The 15,394-nt window shown below is 36.0% G+C and overlaps 1 protein-coding gene across 2 annotated transcripts in view; it reads left to right on the top strand.

Annotated features, from left to right (window-relative positions):
* Positions 1-15,394, top strand: part of UBE3D (ubiquitin protein ligase E3D) — an 80,147-nt gene that overhangs the window by 39,466 nt on the left and 25,287 nt on the right. Inside the window, exon 9 of one of the 2 annotated variants that reach the window (XM_068183967.1) lies at positions 8,237-8,375. In XM_068183967.1, the coding sequence (XP_068040068.1) occupies positions 8,237-8,375 (139 nt within the window). Of the gene's footprint in view, positions 1-485; positions 1,361-8,236; positions 8,376-15,394 lie in introns of those variants that run through there. The other variant, XM_068183966.1, reaches the window with a different exon arrangement.

The raw sequence follows: 15,394 nt of genomic DNA, 5'->3' as shown, positions 1-15,394 counted from the left end.
TGGGTTGGCTCTGTGGCTAGATCTGCTGCTGCTATGCCTTTATGAACTGTGGTTTTGCTGGTAGAGCATATTCTGGAACATACCCAGCAGGTTTGGGATTTTATATCCAAGACCAGTTCCCACAAAATTAAAAACACTTCTCTTCATTCTTTGATGAGCCTATTTCTGCTTACCTGGTGCTGAATAAAGACTAAATATGTCTTAGTTGTAGTCACAGACCATCTGTACATAGCTTGAGTACTGTTGAGAATTTTAAATTTAGTACATTTGCTAGTGTTTGTGGTCCCATGTATCTAGGTGTCCCATTGAACATAAGTCTGCTTTAGACATTGTTGCTTGATTTAGGTTTTCATACATCCTTTTTAAATCCTTTGGATCTTCAACCTACAGGTTTCAGAATAGATGAACACCTGCTAATCCTTCTGTGATGTTTAAGCTTTATTTCAGTGATTCTTGTAGCTGAAATTGTGTTTTGTCTTCCACAGAGACTGTACAGTTGGTGCTGTTTTGCAATGGAATGAAAATATTTTATGGGTGATAAGAGTTTGCAGCTTAAAATTAATGCTTTTGAAATTGCATAGCAGCCAGATGGAGGAGGGAAGGCAATGTAGAAAAGAAGTTGGTGAACACCCAAGAATATTTAGTCTGGAGAAGTATGTTGAGCATTACTTCGAAATGACATACTCCAAGGCAAAGTTACTCCTGGACAGAATTAAAATGTCAAGATTTATTGCCGTGCAAGAAGTTGCAGTATGCGGAGATAACTTTCTGTGCTTCAGAGGAATAATCTGCTTGTAAACAACCTTGTCTGTCTTGGAACAGTGTATTAACACAGCTGTTTGGTTTTCTGCTTTTGCCCTTTACCCTTTGAGAAAGAAAGAATTGAATTCTGTGGACTATTTAGAGGCTTTGTTCTGCATATAGCATTTCATAATGAATATCCCAAAACCAATGTAGTTACATTTAAGTTAATATAGGGCAGTTGAGTCTACTAAAAATGTTGGTTGGTGTGAAGTAATTTGGGCTTTGCTTTACAGTTTGAAATAGGCAGCTTTGCTTTTCTTTCTGACTTCCCTTAAATAGCTTGCAATGATCAAAGCCTATCAAGAAGCTATAAAATAATTTCAAATGCATTAATAAAATTAATATAGTTGAGATTCATATGTAGTTGTTTAATGCAGACAAAATTATTTAATCCACTGGCTTCTAATGTACCTTTTAGGATAAGTTATTTAATCTATGCTGTGTATTGGAGTTAGAAATGAGAAAACTGCATGTGGAGTATGGATTTTAAATCATAAAAGCATTCATCAGAGCAAATAGCATAGTTTTAATTAAAAGGTACTTTGAAATACTACAAGGCCAGTTGATACCTCTTATGTCAGCCCATCTGAAAAATATTATGACACTGGTACTCTGGTGAGGTTAAATCTGAATTTTCATTATAAGGCTTTCTTTTCAAATGGTGGCACATTGAAAGTGAAAGGCCCTTTTCAAATTGTGATACACTGAAAGTTCAAGAAGGACTTACATTTTGTAGGATAGGGTATTTTAAACCTGGTGAATTGTTTTTGCAGTGGATTTCTAGCTAACTTTTTTTTGACTAGACTCCAGATTTGCATATTTTTTCCAATGAAAGTATTCATTACTCAGGAAAAAGGCTAGAAGTTAAAAGTGAGCATGTCCTTATATGTGCAACTATTATGGTAATTTATAGAAATATGTGTCATTGTATGTTAATAGGATTGTTGTATATATAACTAATATATATACTACATTAAAGTATACGCACTGTATGCTATATATATGATGCACTTTATTGTAAGGATTATATATCAGTAATTTTATAATGAGAATGCTTTGCAAGCAATAGTATTTAAGACCATGTGAAAATACAGAAATTCACTTAAATGAAGTTTTGTGTCTGTAGTGCTACACAGAAAAAGAAAATGTTTACAACTTCAAGATGGAGCTTCTGTGTTGACCACTGTAGTCCATTGCAAAAAATACAAAGAGGCATGCTCTCTACCTTCTTACTTCCCTAAATATTTTGCTCTTCTCTTGCTCATCTCCTTGCAGGAACACCAGTGGATTAAATTTCTGTTATTATGTTTTTTGTTTCTTATTTAATACCTATTGATTTGGGATATCATGCAGCTAGTAAAGATCCCAGGGAAAATTTGCTCAAAGCCCACACTTGACACTCCCAGCCCCTCAGGACAAATAATGAATAAACATGACCACAGATGTTTGTTTCAGGACAGAAGCAGTGGTTCTACAAAGCAAGCTTTTTTCCAAAGGAAAGAAGTACTTTCACTCTAGACTGTAAAATACTGCAGTTCTTAATCGTCCATATTATTTAAATTTTGGTAAGAGTTTAGTAGCTAATGAGCAGGCATTGATTTTTATGTCATTTTTAGATTACTGAAAGGATAATTAAAAGTATAAATAACTTAGCCTCCTGGTACATTAAGTATATAGACACATCATCAACTATAATTAAGAATTGTTTTTAGATTAAATCACTTTTACAAATAGTTATTTAATTTAGCAGGTTTGTCCTTTGGTTTAGTAAAGTCATCTGTCATTTCTCTCAGAGCTGTAGCTTGTGGAAAGGGCAGCTTTAACAACATCAGTGAGCTCTGAGATTCAGGGCTGAGCTTCTGTCAGCTTTTATATTGGATTCTTCAGCACAGGCTTCATTAAAGCACTGAAGCTACAGTTAACATCTCCTTCAAGAGTTTCACAGCATTTGGAGCTCTAAATGCAGAGCACATTTGCCTAGATTGTAACTAATAAAATCTAGCTAGTACATTGCCTCAGCAACACTGAGCAGAGCACTGAGTAAGGGCTTTTGCATTTTCCAGTTTTGACCTGTGTAGACTACCATCAGTTAGTGTATTTTTAGAAATAGCCTGCTAAATCAGAGGTGATGATGGGGATGTTGTGGAAAGGAAAAAAGAGCTTATCTGTTCCTCTTCAAAAGCAGACTTACTTTGTCTGTTGATGGGGCAGTTCAGTTGCATTTAAAAGTAAATCTCATGTACGATGAAGGGTTATTATTGATAAATGTCTTCAGGACTGATGAAAGAGGCTTCTTTTGAAATAAATGCAATCTAGTCAGAAGTCTGGTCCAGTTTTTCAAAATCTTGTGAGAATCTTCATCAGTTTTTCTCGGGTTTGAAATACAAAGTTTTCTTTTGCTTCCCTGATGTGCCATGTATATTGGATTTTTCCATGAGGACTTAGGATGTTGTGAGTGGGTTCTAGGACCTGATGGATGACTCAGTTTACTAGTTCTTATATCAAGAAATTATGAAATAAATGTATTTCATTATTTTGGTGTCTTAAAACTTGCTTTTAAGAACACAGTTTTGAAACATTATTCTAACTTATATAGACAATTCATTGAGATCAATTACACAGTGAACAGTGGACAAATACCATTCCCTGATGCATGGTGATTCAAATGTAAAACGTTGTCTAAAACCATTGTGATCAATTATTCTGTTAGAGAAGTAATTGTCTTTAATCTTATGTGAGTGGTTGTTTTCAAGTTTTACTCCTCTCTGCTTTCAGAATTAATTCCTTGAATTTCAGAGAGCATTTGTTGATTTCTTATTTTTTAAAGAAATCACAATTTTCCTGGATTTCACATTATTATCAACTAAACAACTTTTCAAATACCACTTCATTTTTTTAAAAGCATTTTATACATGTGATTATGAGAACTTTACTTTCCTAGATGTATTTCTTTGACTGGTTATGGGAATGTGAGAATCATATAGAAAAATAATACATTTCTCCTTCAAATGAACAGTTCCTTAGAGAAAGCATTGAAAAGGACAAGGGGGAAGATAGTCTCAGTTTGTCATCTTTATTTCTTACTTGTTTGGAGTGTTCTGTTCTGACATTTTAGCACATAGCACATTGTTGTTTTGCATCAGCATCTAGCCAAGTATCACCCTCCTTGAGTAGAGTTTTACTTCTTCGCTTTCTGTACTACTTCAGTTCTGAATTGTGTGCCAGAAATATATTAAAGTTTTATTAGCATTCATTGTATGTGGTTCTGTCCTTTTCAGAATGAAAATTATGTGAAGGTTCTAATTATATCTTTCAATCTCTTGTGTTTTCATGGGTGAGACTAATAGATATCTCTTAGATTGCACAGAAGTTTTGAGTTTGAGGTTCCACTCTGATCTGCAGAGGCTGCATCTCAAGTTTGATTAACACTGAGGAAACCCCTGACTGTTGCTCTTACTAGGGATCAATTCCATTATCCCCAGTTCTTCCAGCCTCAAAATTTAATTTTTTTTTCCAGTTGTCCTGAACCCACAACATAGAGTGCACTTAAGTAAAAGCACCAAGCCTCTCTGTTTGTTTCACTCATTAGGGAGTATGGTGGGCTCTGAAGAACATGTTTACTTTGCTTATAGTAGTTGATTTTGCTAGATAGAAATACCATATTAATAAATTCATGCTAATATTCTCCCAGGTAAACACCACTTGATTAGCTGGTATATATGTTGCTGTGTTCCATTAGCAGCTTTTCTCTGTGGGGCAACTAATGTGCATTTCTTCTCAGTACTCTCCTGAAAATCAGGAAAACATGAAATTTCCCCAAACCTAATTTATTTGAGATTTTTTAAAAGAAAATTTGGTTAAAATAAGCTAAAAGGATTAATACAAGTTTTGGGGAAGAGTGGGGTAAAGAAAAGAGAGAGAAAACAGAAAGAACAGAGAGGCAGACAAAATGCTTAGAATTACTTGTGTTTTCCTGTTGGTGAGATCACTGACAGACAAACTGATTGATAGTGGTGATTTACAGAGGTGAAAAAAAATCACTATGGCATGTCCTTTTCTTGACTCAGAGCATGGTTTGAGTTTGTACCATTTTCCTGAGTATGTTTTACTACGTCTTACTCTTTTAAAGCCTGGTTCCTAAAGCTGGGTCACATTTCCTTCAAATACTGGCAATGCCAATAGGAAGTGGTGAGATTTTACTTGTCAAAAATTGGGCCAAAGTAGATGTAGTCTTGCACCCCACAATGACTTACAGAATTTGTTTAGAATTTATGAATTTTGTTTGATACTGAGGATCATATTTTTTTGTGTCAGACTATGAAGTCCAGAAAGCAAACAGTCTCCTCTCCTGTACTGGAAGTGAGACAGCTCCCCTTATATAGAAAGACCATGAAACTAAGGTGAAAAACAGTGGATTCTTTGTGGTTTGTTTTGCTTTTGTTTTATGCATAGATGCTTATCTCTTTCCTCTACAATAAAGATTATGGAAAAGTGCTTCTAAAAGCAACAGGGATAAAGAAAAACAAAGAGAAATGATCTCGCAAAGCAGTGACTTCCCACAGCCATTTGTCTTAAATGCTGTGAAAGGGCAAGTCACAAGGACTAATTCCTAACATGTGTGTTCCTGGAGCAGTAAATGCTGGGATATATATGTTTTGTTTGTAATAAGGGAATACACTGGAATAATTTCAGGAAATACTAATAACTGAGCAGTTAATAAACAAGGATTCCAATATAATTAGGCTAAATGTCTTTATGCAAACCTTCTTTCCCTCAGATAAACCAACAGCCACAAAAGAAAAATCCCCTGTTCAGTGTCAGGGCTGTAGTAGTTGGACTTCAAATGAGGAGGCATCTCCAAAAAATCCTTGTATCAAAACACAATATTAGAATCAAGGTACTGATGTAAGTTGTGATATCTTGAATATTGCTTGGAGTTCTGAAAAGTTTCTTTGAAGAAAGGGTATTGATCTGTGGAAACACCTTCCCAAGACCCAGAACTGTAGCATACCACCTCCACTCTCCAAACTCTCTAGCTGTGTTTGAAGATGCCTGCATAGTGCTTTGTTTAGACTTGCTGATTTCTGAAAAAAAGAGCCTCTATTTTGCTAGCTTCACCTAAATTTTCCTGCATCACCAGATTGTAGAAAATGTAGAGAAATGAATGAGTAAGGAGTATATAAAGGTAAGTTTCTAATTATGTTGGGAAATGAAATTATCAAGTGATAAGGAAATGTAAAACTCCATTCTGGATTAGAGTTAACAAGACTCCTTGGTTACTGATTACTTAGTGCTCATCATCTAGCTTTAAGTGTTCTTCCTGAGACATTTATAGAATCACAGAATGGTTTGCATTGGAAGGAACCTTAAGGATCATCTAGTTGCTATCCCCCTGCTGTGGGGAGGGACACTTTCCAGTAGACCAGGTTGCTCAGAGCCCTATCCAGCCTGGAACTCTGAACCAGTCAGGGCTGCCTTTTCTGGGCTTGGCCACTTGTGTAGTTTGTAGTCTTCTAAAAGAATCCTGTTTCCATCCAATACAGACATAGATAGCATTTGTGACTTAACTGGAGGTTTGTACCTTCCAATAATGAAAATACTCCAGAGTCTCTTCTACACACCTCACCTTCCTGTCCTAGTGGTCAGTTGGGATTTTTGTAGTAGCTTTAACAATTTTTCCAGATCTATGTGTCACAGTATAAATGTCCTTGAGATAGTACATATTATAAAGGCTGTTAATGTGTGGGAGGTTTTGGCCTCTGCCCTTTGGTATGGTCTGAGACATGCTGGAAATCTTAAGTGATGCACTGCCATTAGAAGAGCCAGGGGGTGCCTTTCTCCTTCTCCTTACCTTGTAAGATGTAGATCTTCTTTTGCCAAGATGTCTCATTTTGGTGAGGTTTGAGAAAATAAATAATGTATTTGGTAATCTAGATGTGATATGGTTCTCTTTGTCTCTTATTGTGGGGACAAAAAAAAAAAAAGAGAGAAAACACTTCTTTTAGGGAGATGAAAGCCCCTCTGACTTTTTGTGCTTTATAGGTCATGCTTCTACCTATCAAAGCAGAGTCGGATTCCTATATACACATAGATAAATTAGGAAAGAGAAAAAAATGTAAATATTAGAAAAGACAAAAGCAAAGAGTTGGAATTCAAGTGGCCAATTTCAGACAAATGGAGGCAAGAAAGTGAAAGTACGCCCACTCTTAGAAGAAAGATGTGTAAGTTATGCTAAGTAGGACATCTTCTAGAAGAACTAAGAAGGTGCTGTTTATAGAGTGTATATGCAAACCTATGTGTAAGAAGCAAGACTTTACAGTAAAACATTGGGTTTGGGAGGCTTGAGAGAATGAGAACCATCCAGGATGACAGAGATACTGTGAAGAGAGTATTTGCTCAGTTTTCACCATGCCGAATGCTGGGGCCCCAAGTGTCTAAAAAAATGTAGCTATTTCTAGAAAGTACATTAAAATAAGTTGTTATGTTCAAAGGCAGTGGTTCAGTCAGAAGAGCTGGAGGAATTTAAAAGGGAACACTGATGCTAAGATTATTTATTGAAATGTTGAAGTCTTGGACAGGGAAGGGTAACAAGCATTGTCTTCCAAAGCAATGCACTCAGGTCTGCTGAGAATAAATGGCATTCATCTTACCCAGGAGTATCTGATATTACATACCCAGACCAAGTTATTAAGGTAACTGGATCACTGATCAGTCTGTCAGTTTGTGTATTATGGAAGAAATAAGCCTGAACTATAGGAAGCAGAATGATCTTGTGTTTTGAGTAAATCTTGTTGAACTAATCTTGTTCTTTAGCATGTGATAGTGGGAACAGTTTATAAGAATATGCTTCTGAAATGTTGTTTTTATGAGTAACTCTAGAAATCTTAACTCTTTTAATACATCCAAATAAAAAAATCTGTATAAAGTGAACTGGGATTGATTTTTGCTTGGTATAGACTGTCATTAAGTTCCCAGTGAGCATAATGAACATCAGTTTTGAAAATCATGCCTGACCTTCTGTCTTTTCAGAATTGAATGGAATCTTTCTTTCTAGAAACAAAATAAAAAGTGGAGGCATTATGTACTGTAAAGAATACTCTGTGTAAAATATAATGGGAAATTACAAGTGACAGATGAAATTTTGTTCAGAAGTAATGAAACTTTGAATTAGAAACATGAGTGAAGTTTTCTAAAATATGCTAAGTTTTCCTTTCACATTATGTATATTTTTGAAAGATACTGGTGGTATGGGTAAGGCACTTTATCTAAATACACCATATTTTTCTGGTAAAACACACTGATCTTTGACTTCTACAGGGAAAACATGAAGGGAACTTTTTTATCACAGTGCTATGACACATTTTAATACTTAATTACACTTATTATTTAGATATATTTTATGACAATGAAGAAACTTTTTTTAACTCTATAGGCTTGCTGATGCATGGGAAGATGATTCAGGAGTTCATCCTTTAAAGTTTCCATCAGAAACATGTTTGGAATTATTGTTGATACTGGGTTTAAGTACCATATCTCTGCCACCTTCACTTCGATGCATGAACTCTTTTCAGGTAAGGAACAGCTTCTGTTTCAGTATAAAGATGCTACTTCTGGAAAAGTATGTGGGCCATAAACCCTTTCAGAGGGTTTGTCTTCTGTAGTTCTATGACTTTCCATTATATTAAAATGTAGACCAAGGTGGAAAATGCCATTAGGTTTTTAAACAGTTCATTTCATCATTTTGAAGTGATGAAATTTAAAGAAATTTCATCAAACTTAGGCTACAGTAGCTAGAATCATTATAAAAAGTCTTGTGGGCCTAAAAAATAAAATCCTCACCAAAAATAGATTTCCAGTGGTGGAAATATTCTTCTGTATGTTACTTTAGAAGTTCTCAGCAATCATAGAAATTTTCCAAAGGAAACGCTGTTGCGGGCATGTTAAATTGTGATTTTTATTTCGTTTGTAATGTGGTTGAAGAGTATGATTTTTACAAATGCAACAGAGACAACTGCATTCATGATGATATGGCATAGCAACTCAGCCTTTTTATGATGCTTCTGTGTTCCCCTGTAGTTACATAGTCAGTAGGTTGAGAATTAATGCAAATCTAAAGTAACCAGCTGTTGAGCAGGAAGTGTACTGAGTCTGTGTTTGTTCTGGCAGCTATGAAAGAATCATCATCTTTGTGGGACTGAGTGTCCTTAACAGTTTCTAACGTGAAATCAGGTAGCCTCAATTTGTCCATATTTCCTGTTTGTACTTAAGGCACATCTAATTAGTGTCCCTGAGTTAAGTTTACTGAAAAGTAGTCTTTTTGTAGATTTTGAAGCAAAAAAAAAAAAAGTTGCAAAATAAAATCAAGTAATTGACTTTAAGAGAGTTACACTGATGTACAGCTGCTGATAACTCCTGTTTTAGGAAATAGGTACCTGCATTGTTTTTCACTTTGCATCGTGTGTGCTTGGAAACAGGAATCTGTACATGGTGATCACTTGGGTACACCAGCAGCCACTGATCACTTCAATGCTATTTTAATACCCAAGGTCAGAATTGTTACTGGGTTGTACATTCAGAGGCCATAAAATTAAAGAATCTACTGGATGCCAATAGATTGCAATAATTATAAATTTCAAGGATTGGCCAGCAATAGTAATCCATGCAGTTGAGTAGTCCATGTTTCCTATTAAGAAGTGAACATTTTGGTTGTCTAATGCAAGAGGATGTATTCCTTTTCTCTTACATTACTGGTAATCTGTGGTAAGTCTTCCCTTCTTTACTCATGACAAATGAAATAGGAGTCTCTTCCTGTATGCCGAGGCTTTATGTCCTGTATTGTTTCTGTGCATATTCAGAACTCCTTTTTTTCCTTGACTGACTCTGGACAATTGTGTTCAATTGCTCCTGGGTGATTTTAGCTTTGTGAGGCTACCTCTGTAAAGAAACCATTGCCCTAGAGGCACATGGTGGAGGTCCTGAAAGCATAGAGTTATGTCAGCTGTGGGGTACATCCCCATGCATCCCCTGGAGACCCTCTAACCATGGCCTTTCAATCCCAGATTTCTGTGGAACAGATGAAAAGCAAAGAGTACTATGCTAAGCTCATTTACTGAGCACTGGCCAGCACAGATTGTGGTTTTCCTGCCTGTGTGCCAAAGTTGGCGATGTGACAATGTCCTGTCTTTCACAGCAACACACTTCGCAGTTTTTGAAAAGCCCAAGTTCAGAAACCTGCTCTGCTAAGATAATGTTCTGTTTTGCCAAGTGGGAGGAAAGGAAAATGGCTTTTTTGATAAAATTCTGTGACTCCAACTGTCACTCTCCTTGGCAGACAGTCAATATCACCAAGTGTTTGTCCTAGCGGGCAAACATTGTCCAGTAAAATATTGTTTTATTTATTTTTATCCTTATAAACGTTGTTTGGATCTCAGTGAATCCATGAAGCAGAAACAAAGTTTGCCCAGGCTTTTCCCTGATGCTTTATAATGGTCTACCAGCCTTATAGTTTTCGGGGTTTTTTTCTGGCTTGCTTCTTCATGTTCAGCAAATACTAGAATTACAGATCCTAGTTTTTCTGTATTTTTTCTTGGAAAAAGTTGGCAAGATATGAAGAAAGCTTGAATAATGATACTAAATTGTGCTGTTGCCAGGGCATAAGATCATGCTGCATCCAAAATAATGAAGACTGTGAGCCAAAAAGGGAATAATAAAAGGGTGCTAACTGCAAACTGATACTTCATGTATCTTAATGGAGTAATGGCAAAATGACAAAACTAGTTATGCTTTATTTTGTGGTAGACCTTAATCTGGCAGTTGTCTAGAAAAAATTAAAACATTTAAATTCTGTATTACAATGGAACTTGTATTTGAACTGGAAATAATTAGAGTTTCCTGTTACCTACCCAGTGGAACAGTGGCTGTCTTGTTCAACAGGGGCCAGGCTCTTGCAACTAAATGCTGGAGGAATTAGCAGGACAAAACAGCCCCAGAAAGTACCAGAGTTTTCTCCTTTCATTTATATGTGTTTCCACTGTTGGACACATGGTGACTTGTTAAATGGACCACTGCTTTCTACAGGTGCTTTTCTTTATGTTTTCATGCGGTATTTGGAAATGTATCTAACAGGAAGCTCTAATGTAATGATCTAAAAGTTACAGTTTAACTCCTGATACCCTGTCAGGATGGCTTTTAAAATCCAATTTCTTTAATTAGGTAACCAAAAATTATCTCATTGACATCCATATTTTTTGAGAATGTATTTACCCTCTCTCCCAATTATATTACAATACTTCGGTGTTGACAAGCCAGAATTTTACTTGGTATGCATCTGCATTGGGTGATGCTTAGGCTGTAAAAAGCACACAAAGGAAATCTGCTTAGTTGCTAGTAATCTGTAATAAACTGTTCTGCCTTGTGCTCTAGAAGTACTCTCTGGGACTAGCAGACTCTGTATCAGTGCTGAAACATAAATTACATTTTATTTTCCATTGGTGTGCTACTGCTTAGTAACATAATATTTGAAATCACTTTTCAATTCTGTTTTGACTCCGTAAAGATCTTTCAGTGTGATTTATGTTGCTAGAGGAGCCTGGAAGAGAAGAGCAGCAGCAGACTGTGCTGCATAGCTCTGCTGAGTTGAAGGTGCTCACTGCAGCCAGGTTCTAAGTTTCCCAGGCTGTTGAGCCTAGGTACTAAGTTGTCTTTGGCTCATCTCTCATTTCACCTGAACAATTGCAGTGACATTTTTTGGTGGATGATAGAGAGTTAAATCTTAGGAAGCTTGAGCCTGTAAAGTCTGAAGGACCAAAGAAGATAGACTGTTTCTTGCTGGTTGATGGCAGCTCCCGGGTTTACTGGAGTACATGGTTTGTCAGCCCTGATTTGTACCTTCCCAAGCTTGGAATCCCTCACCCACACTTAGGATGTCTCAGATCAAGGTAATAGGATTGACTGAGGCACTTGATACTTACCCTGGAGCAATGAGAAAAGCAGTAAGAAGGGAGAGAGGACTTTGCTACTACAAAAGATTAATTTTTTTAGTTTGCTTTTGCTCTGAGCATTGTTTTGCTACTTTCTCTTCAGCTCCATTACACTGCACGGAAAGCTGTGTTACCTTATTACACACTCAGTCTCTATGACTGTCCACCACCTGAGCTGTCAGCCCTTTGCTTTAGGTATGGTTGGGCTTTACTTTGTGTATTATTCTTAATACTTGCAAACACTTGTAGCTAGCACCCACTTGAGTTATCATGTACTTTATCACAGCTCTGCTCGGCTGCTTCTTCTCAGCAGAGTCTCAGAGGCTGTGTTGGTATTTCAGAGCCTACAGCACAGAACAGTTAACACAGGGAGATGCTTTAAAGTGACAAGTAATCTCTGCTGTGTTTTTCTAACCTTATCTCATCTTTCTCTGAATTCAAGCACAGTGAACAGAAAATGTCCTGGATATTGAATTCTCATGATGATATATGGGGCTGTTGAGCACATTTTCTCTCACTGCCATTGTTGTGGGAAACCAGACATTTTATTTGCCCTATCAAGGCACTATTCATAAGGCCACAGACTGTAAACAACAATTTTCAGAGTTAAACAGATCATGGTTTTATTTTTACTTTTACAGTTGCGTGAAATTGAGGGAAGATTGTGATTAAGAACTGCTGAGCTGTTTCAAAATTTTGTTTCAAATAGCTCTTGAGAGTTTTTGGAGCTGCATCCAGTGCCCTGGGTAGCTTTCAGCACTGTCTGCTTTGGTTAAGAGAAGTGAAGCCACTGTTTAAGAAAAAAGAAAAAGCTGTTTATTCTGCCATTGCAGTAAGAATCCCTAGTGGTGTCTCTGAAGGAAAAACTCATTTGCAGGTATTTTGCTTTCAAAAAAGAAGGAAAACCCAAGGTTTCTCATAGAACAGCCTGTCAATTCTCTGTCATTTAGTCTCAATACTGTGCAGGAAACTTGCTAAAGGCAAGTTGGTTTAGAAATATAGAATATCAATTGCTCAGAAAATATAAGAATGGATAAATACAGTATTCATTATAGTTTAGTAGCTCTAGTATATGAATATCAAAAGGGTAATGGAAAACAAAATATAAAATTACTGCTGTCTCTCAGGTCTATGCTTGGTCCAAACTAAAGTGTCCCTTGATATTTGGTGGTTTTTAATATTGATACTTTTATGTTTTATGTCACTATGTATATGAAAAGCAATTTCAAAATCATTTATTGCAAGAAGTTAGTTGAAGATAACAGATGCACTTGTGTCTTTTGACAATCCTTTTTGAAGCTAACAGCTAAGCAAAATTTACAAAAATCTGTTCAGCTTTTCCATTTGTTCTGGGCATTTGAAGCTAGAGGAGATGTACATATTCTTTTAAGCTGGATTCCACTCCTTTGGAGCACTGTCAAACAGCAGCAAAGACAGGACAAAAATACAATAAAAGAAAATATTAGGAGTGAAGAAATGGCTTTCAAAATATTGTGTCTTTTATTAAACTATGCCAGAAAGGAAAAGTAAATAAGTGAATTTATGCAGTAAAATGGCTTATTACCCCTTTAAACATATTTTTAAATCACAGGCTATTACTTGCCTAGTGAAAATCTCTCACAAAATAAATTTGAGGTCTGAATATGTATAGTCTATAGTATTTCACAGACAAATGATGAGTTCCTAGATATAATACAAATTTTTAAACAATATTTCTCTCAAGCTTGCAACTCTCTATGTCTTTGAAACTTTTGCATTAACATTGGCAATATTATGAAGCAACCACTGAAAATACATTGTAATCTGTTTAAATGCAGTCATGTTTGTTTTCCTTAGCGGACCAGTTCTATATAATGTAAACTACAGTGAACAAACCCAGCCAGCCTCTTTTGGCTACTCAGATCTTACCCAAAATAATGATGTTTTGATTTTTGCAGGTTACTATAAAAGTGCCTGCTATGTGTTTTTTGTAGTTTTGACTAACTCAGATATGTTTCCAGAATGACACAGAATGGATTTTTTTTCTGTTTTATTTGTGATTATTATGTGCAAGTTTTTAAGTTTAATTTCAAATTATTTATTTTAAACAGGAAAGAAGTACCCAGATCTTATATATGAAAGCAGATGTAATTTTGTAAAATATATACACAAATATTTCAGTGCCTTTTAAATAAATGAACTTATAATGTATATATTTGGGAGCTTTTTCATGTTTTTCTGCATTTAATAAGAGCCATAATAAATCTATTGAAACACTGCGTAATAATTAGGAAAAAATTAAAAAACTGTATGAACAAATTAAAATATAAAATTATGAATAAATGCTGCCAAGAGCAAATTATATTAAGAGAGTGTTTCAATGACAAATCTGAATACTTCTTTGCAGAATTATATAAATTTCTATATTAAGAAATTAATATTTTTTCTGCTGCTTAATTGTTCCATATTAAGTTGATTTATATTATGTCACTCAGGTTATCTTACTTGGTGTTTACTGTAAGCTATCTTTTAAAAGTATCTCTGGAGCATTTAGGTATATATTTTGAGACTATCCCTTTCTTTTGTTGTTAACCTCAGTCTCAGAGGGAACAATTTTTTAGTTGAACTGTAATTAGTATTTTTACATTCTCATTGAAACTGTACCAAAAATATTTCAATCTGATTCTGCATACACTTTACTAAAGCATAATGTCTCCTGGCTGAGAACTGTTCAGTTCTGTATATGCAAGACCTTATTGAACAATGTCAGTATGTCCTTATGTGTCCCTATATGACTCACGCATATCTGCAGCACAGGCTCACATTTCTAGGCTATGGTTTTGTGATATCTGTGGCTGCTTTGGACATGCTAATGGGAAGGTATTATGTCCCTTATCTAATATGTGGCGTGGCTACATTTCCTCTAATGGGAAGGAGCTGCCCATTTATATTCTCTCCTGAAACAGAATGAAATCAATCATGTGCAAGCCTAAACTGAAGCTATGAATGGGAAAAATGCAAGCTGAGCTTACTTGTGGAAGCTGACTGAAACTTGTGATTGTTTCAGTGCTCAGTGGTGGAAAGTCAGAACCTTGACAGCAGTGGTCCTAAACTGAGATTCAAAATTTGTCATCAGTTTCTCAGAAAGGGTAAATGGTTCTTTTTTTCCAAGGTGGTTCTCCAGTAAAGAGGAAATCAAGAGAGAGTGAACCTGCACTTACAAACAGAAGTAGATTAAATTACAAAAAAAGCCATGAGCTCCAAGTAAGAAGCAGTGAACATGTAGCATGCAGGCAAGTGCCTCCTCTGGAAGTATGGTCTCCTGCTGCTTGAGAGAGAAGATCCCCTGGAAGAACAAGTCATTTCTGTGCAATTCCCTTTGCCTAGAATATGGCAAAAGCCACCTGTTACATAAGCATCTGGTTATACAATTCAAAGCAGTTTTCTTAGAAAAGATGCTCAAATATGTCAGCTTGGGGGTTTGACCCTGGTTGCTTACCAAAGCTGCTTTATCACTCCCCTCCTTAGCTGGACAGGGGGGAGAAACTACAACAAACAGCTCATGGGTCAATGAAAGGACAGGAGGAAATCACTGACCAGCTACTGTCATAGGCAAAACAGATTTGACTTGG

This window comes from Anomalospiza imberbis, chromosome 3 (genome assembly GCF_031753505.1).
Source record: "Anomalospiza imberbis isolate Cuckoo-Finch-1a 21T00152 chromosome 3, ASM3175350v1, whole genome shotgun sequence".
Taxonomy (NCBI): Eukaryota; Metazoa; Chordata; class Aves; order Passeriformes; family Viduidae; genus Anomalospiza; species Anomalospiza imberbis.
This window is presented reverse-complemented; position numbering and strand designations above follow the sequence as displayed.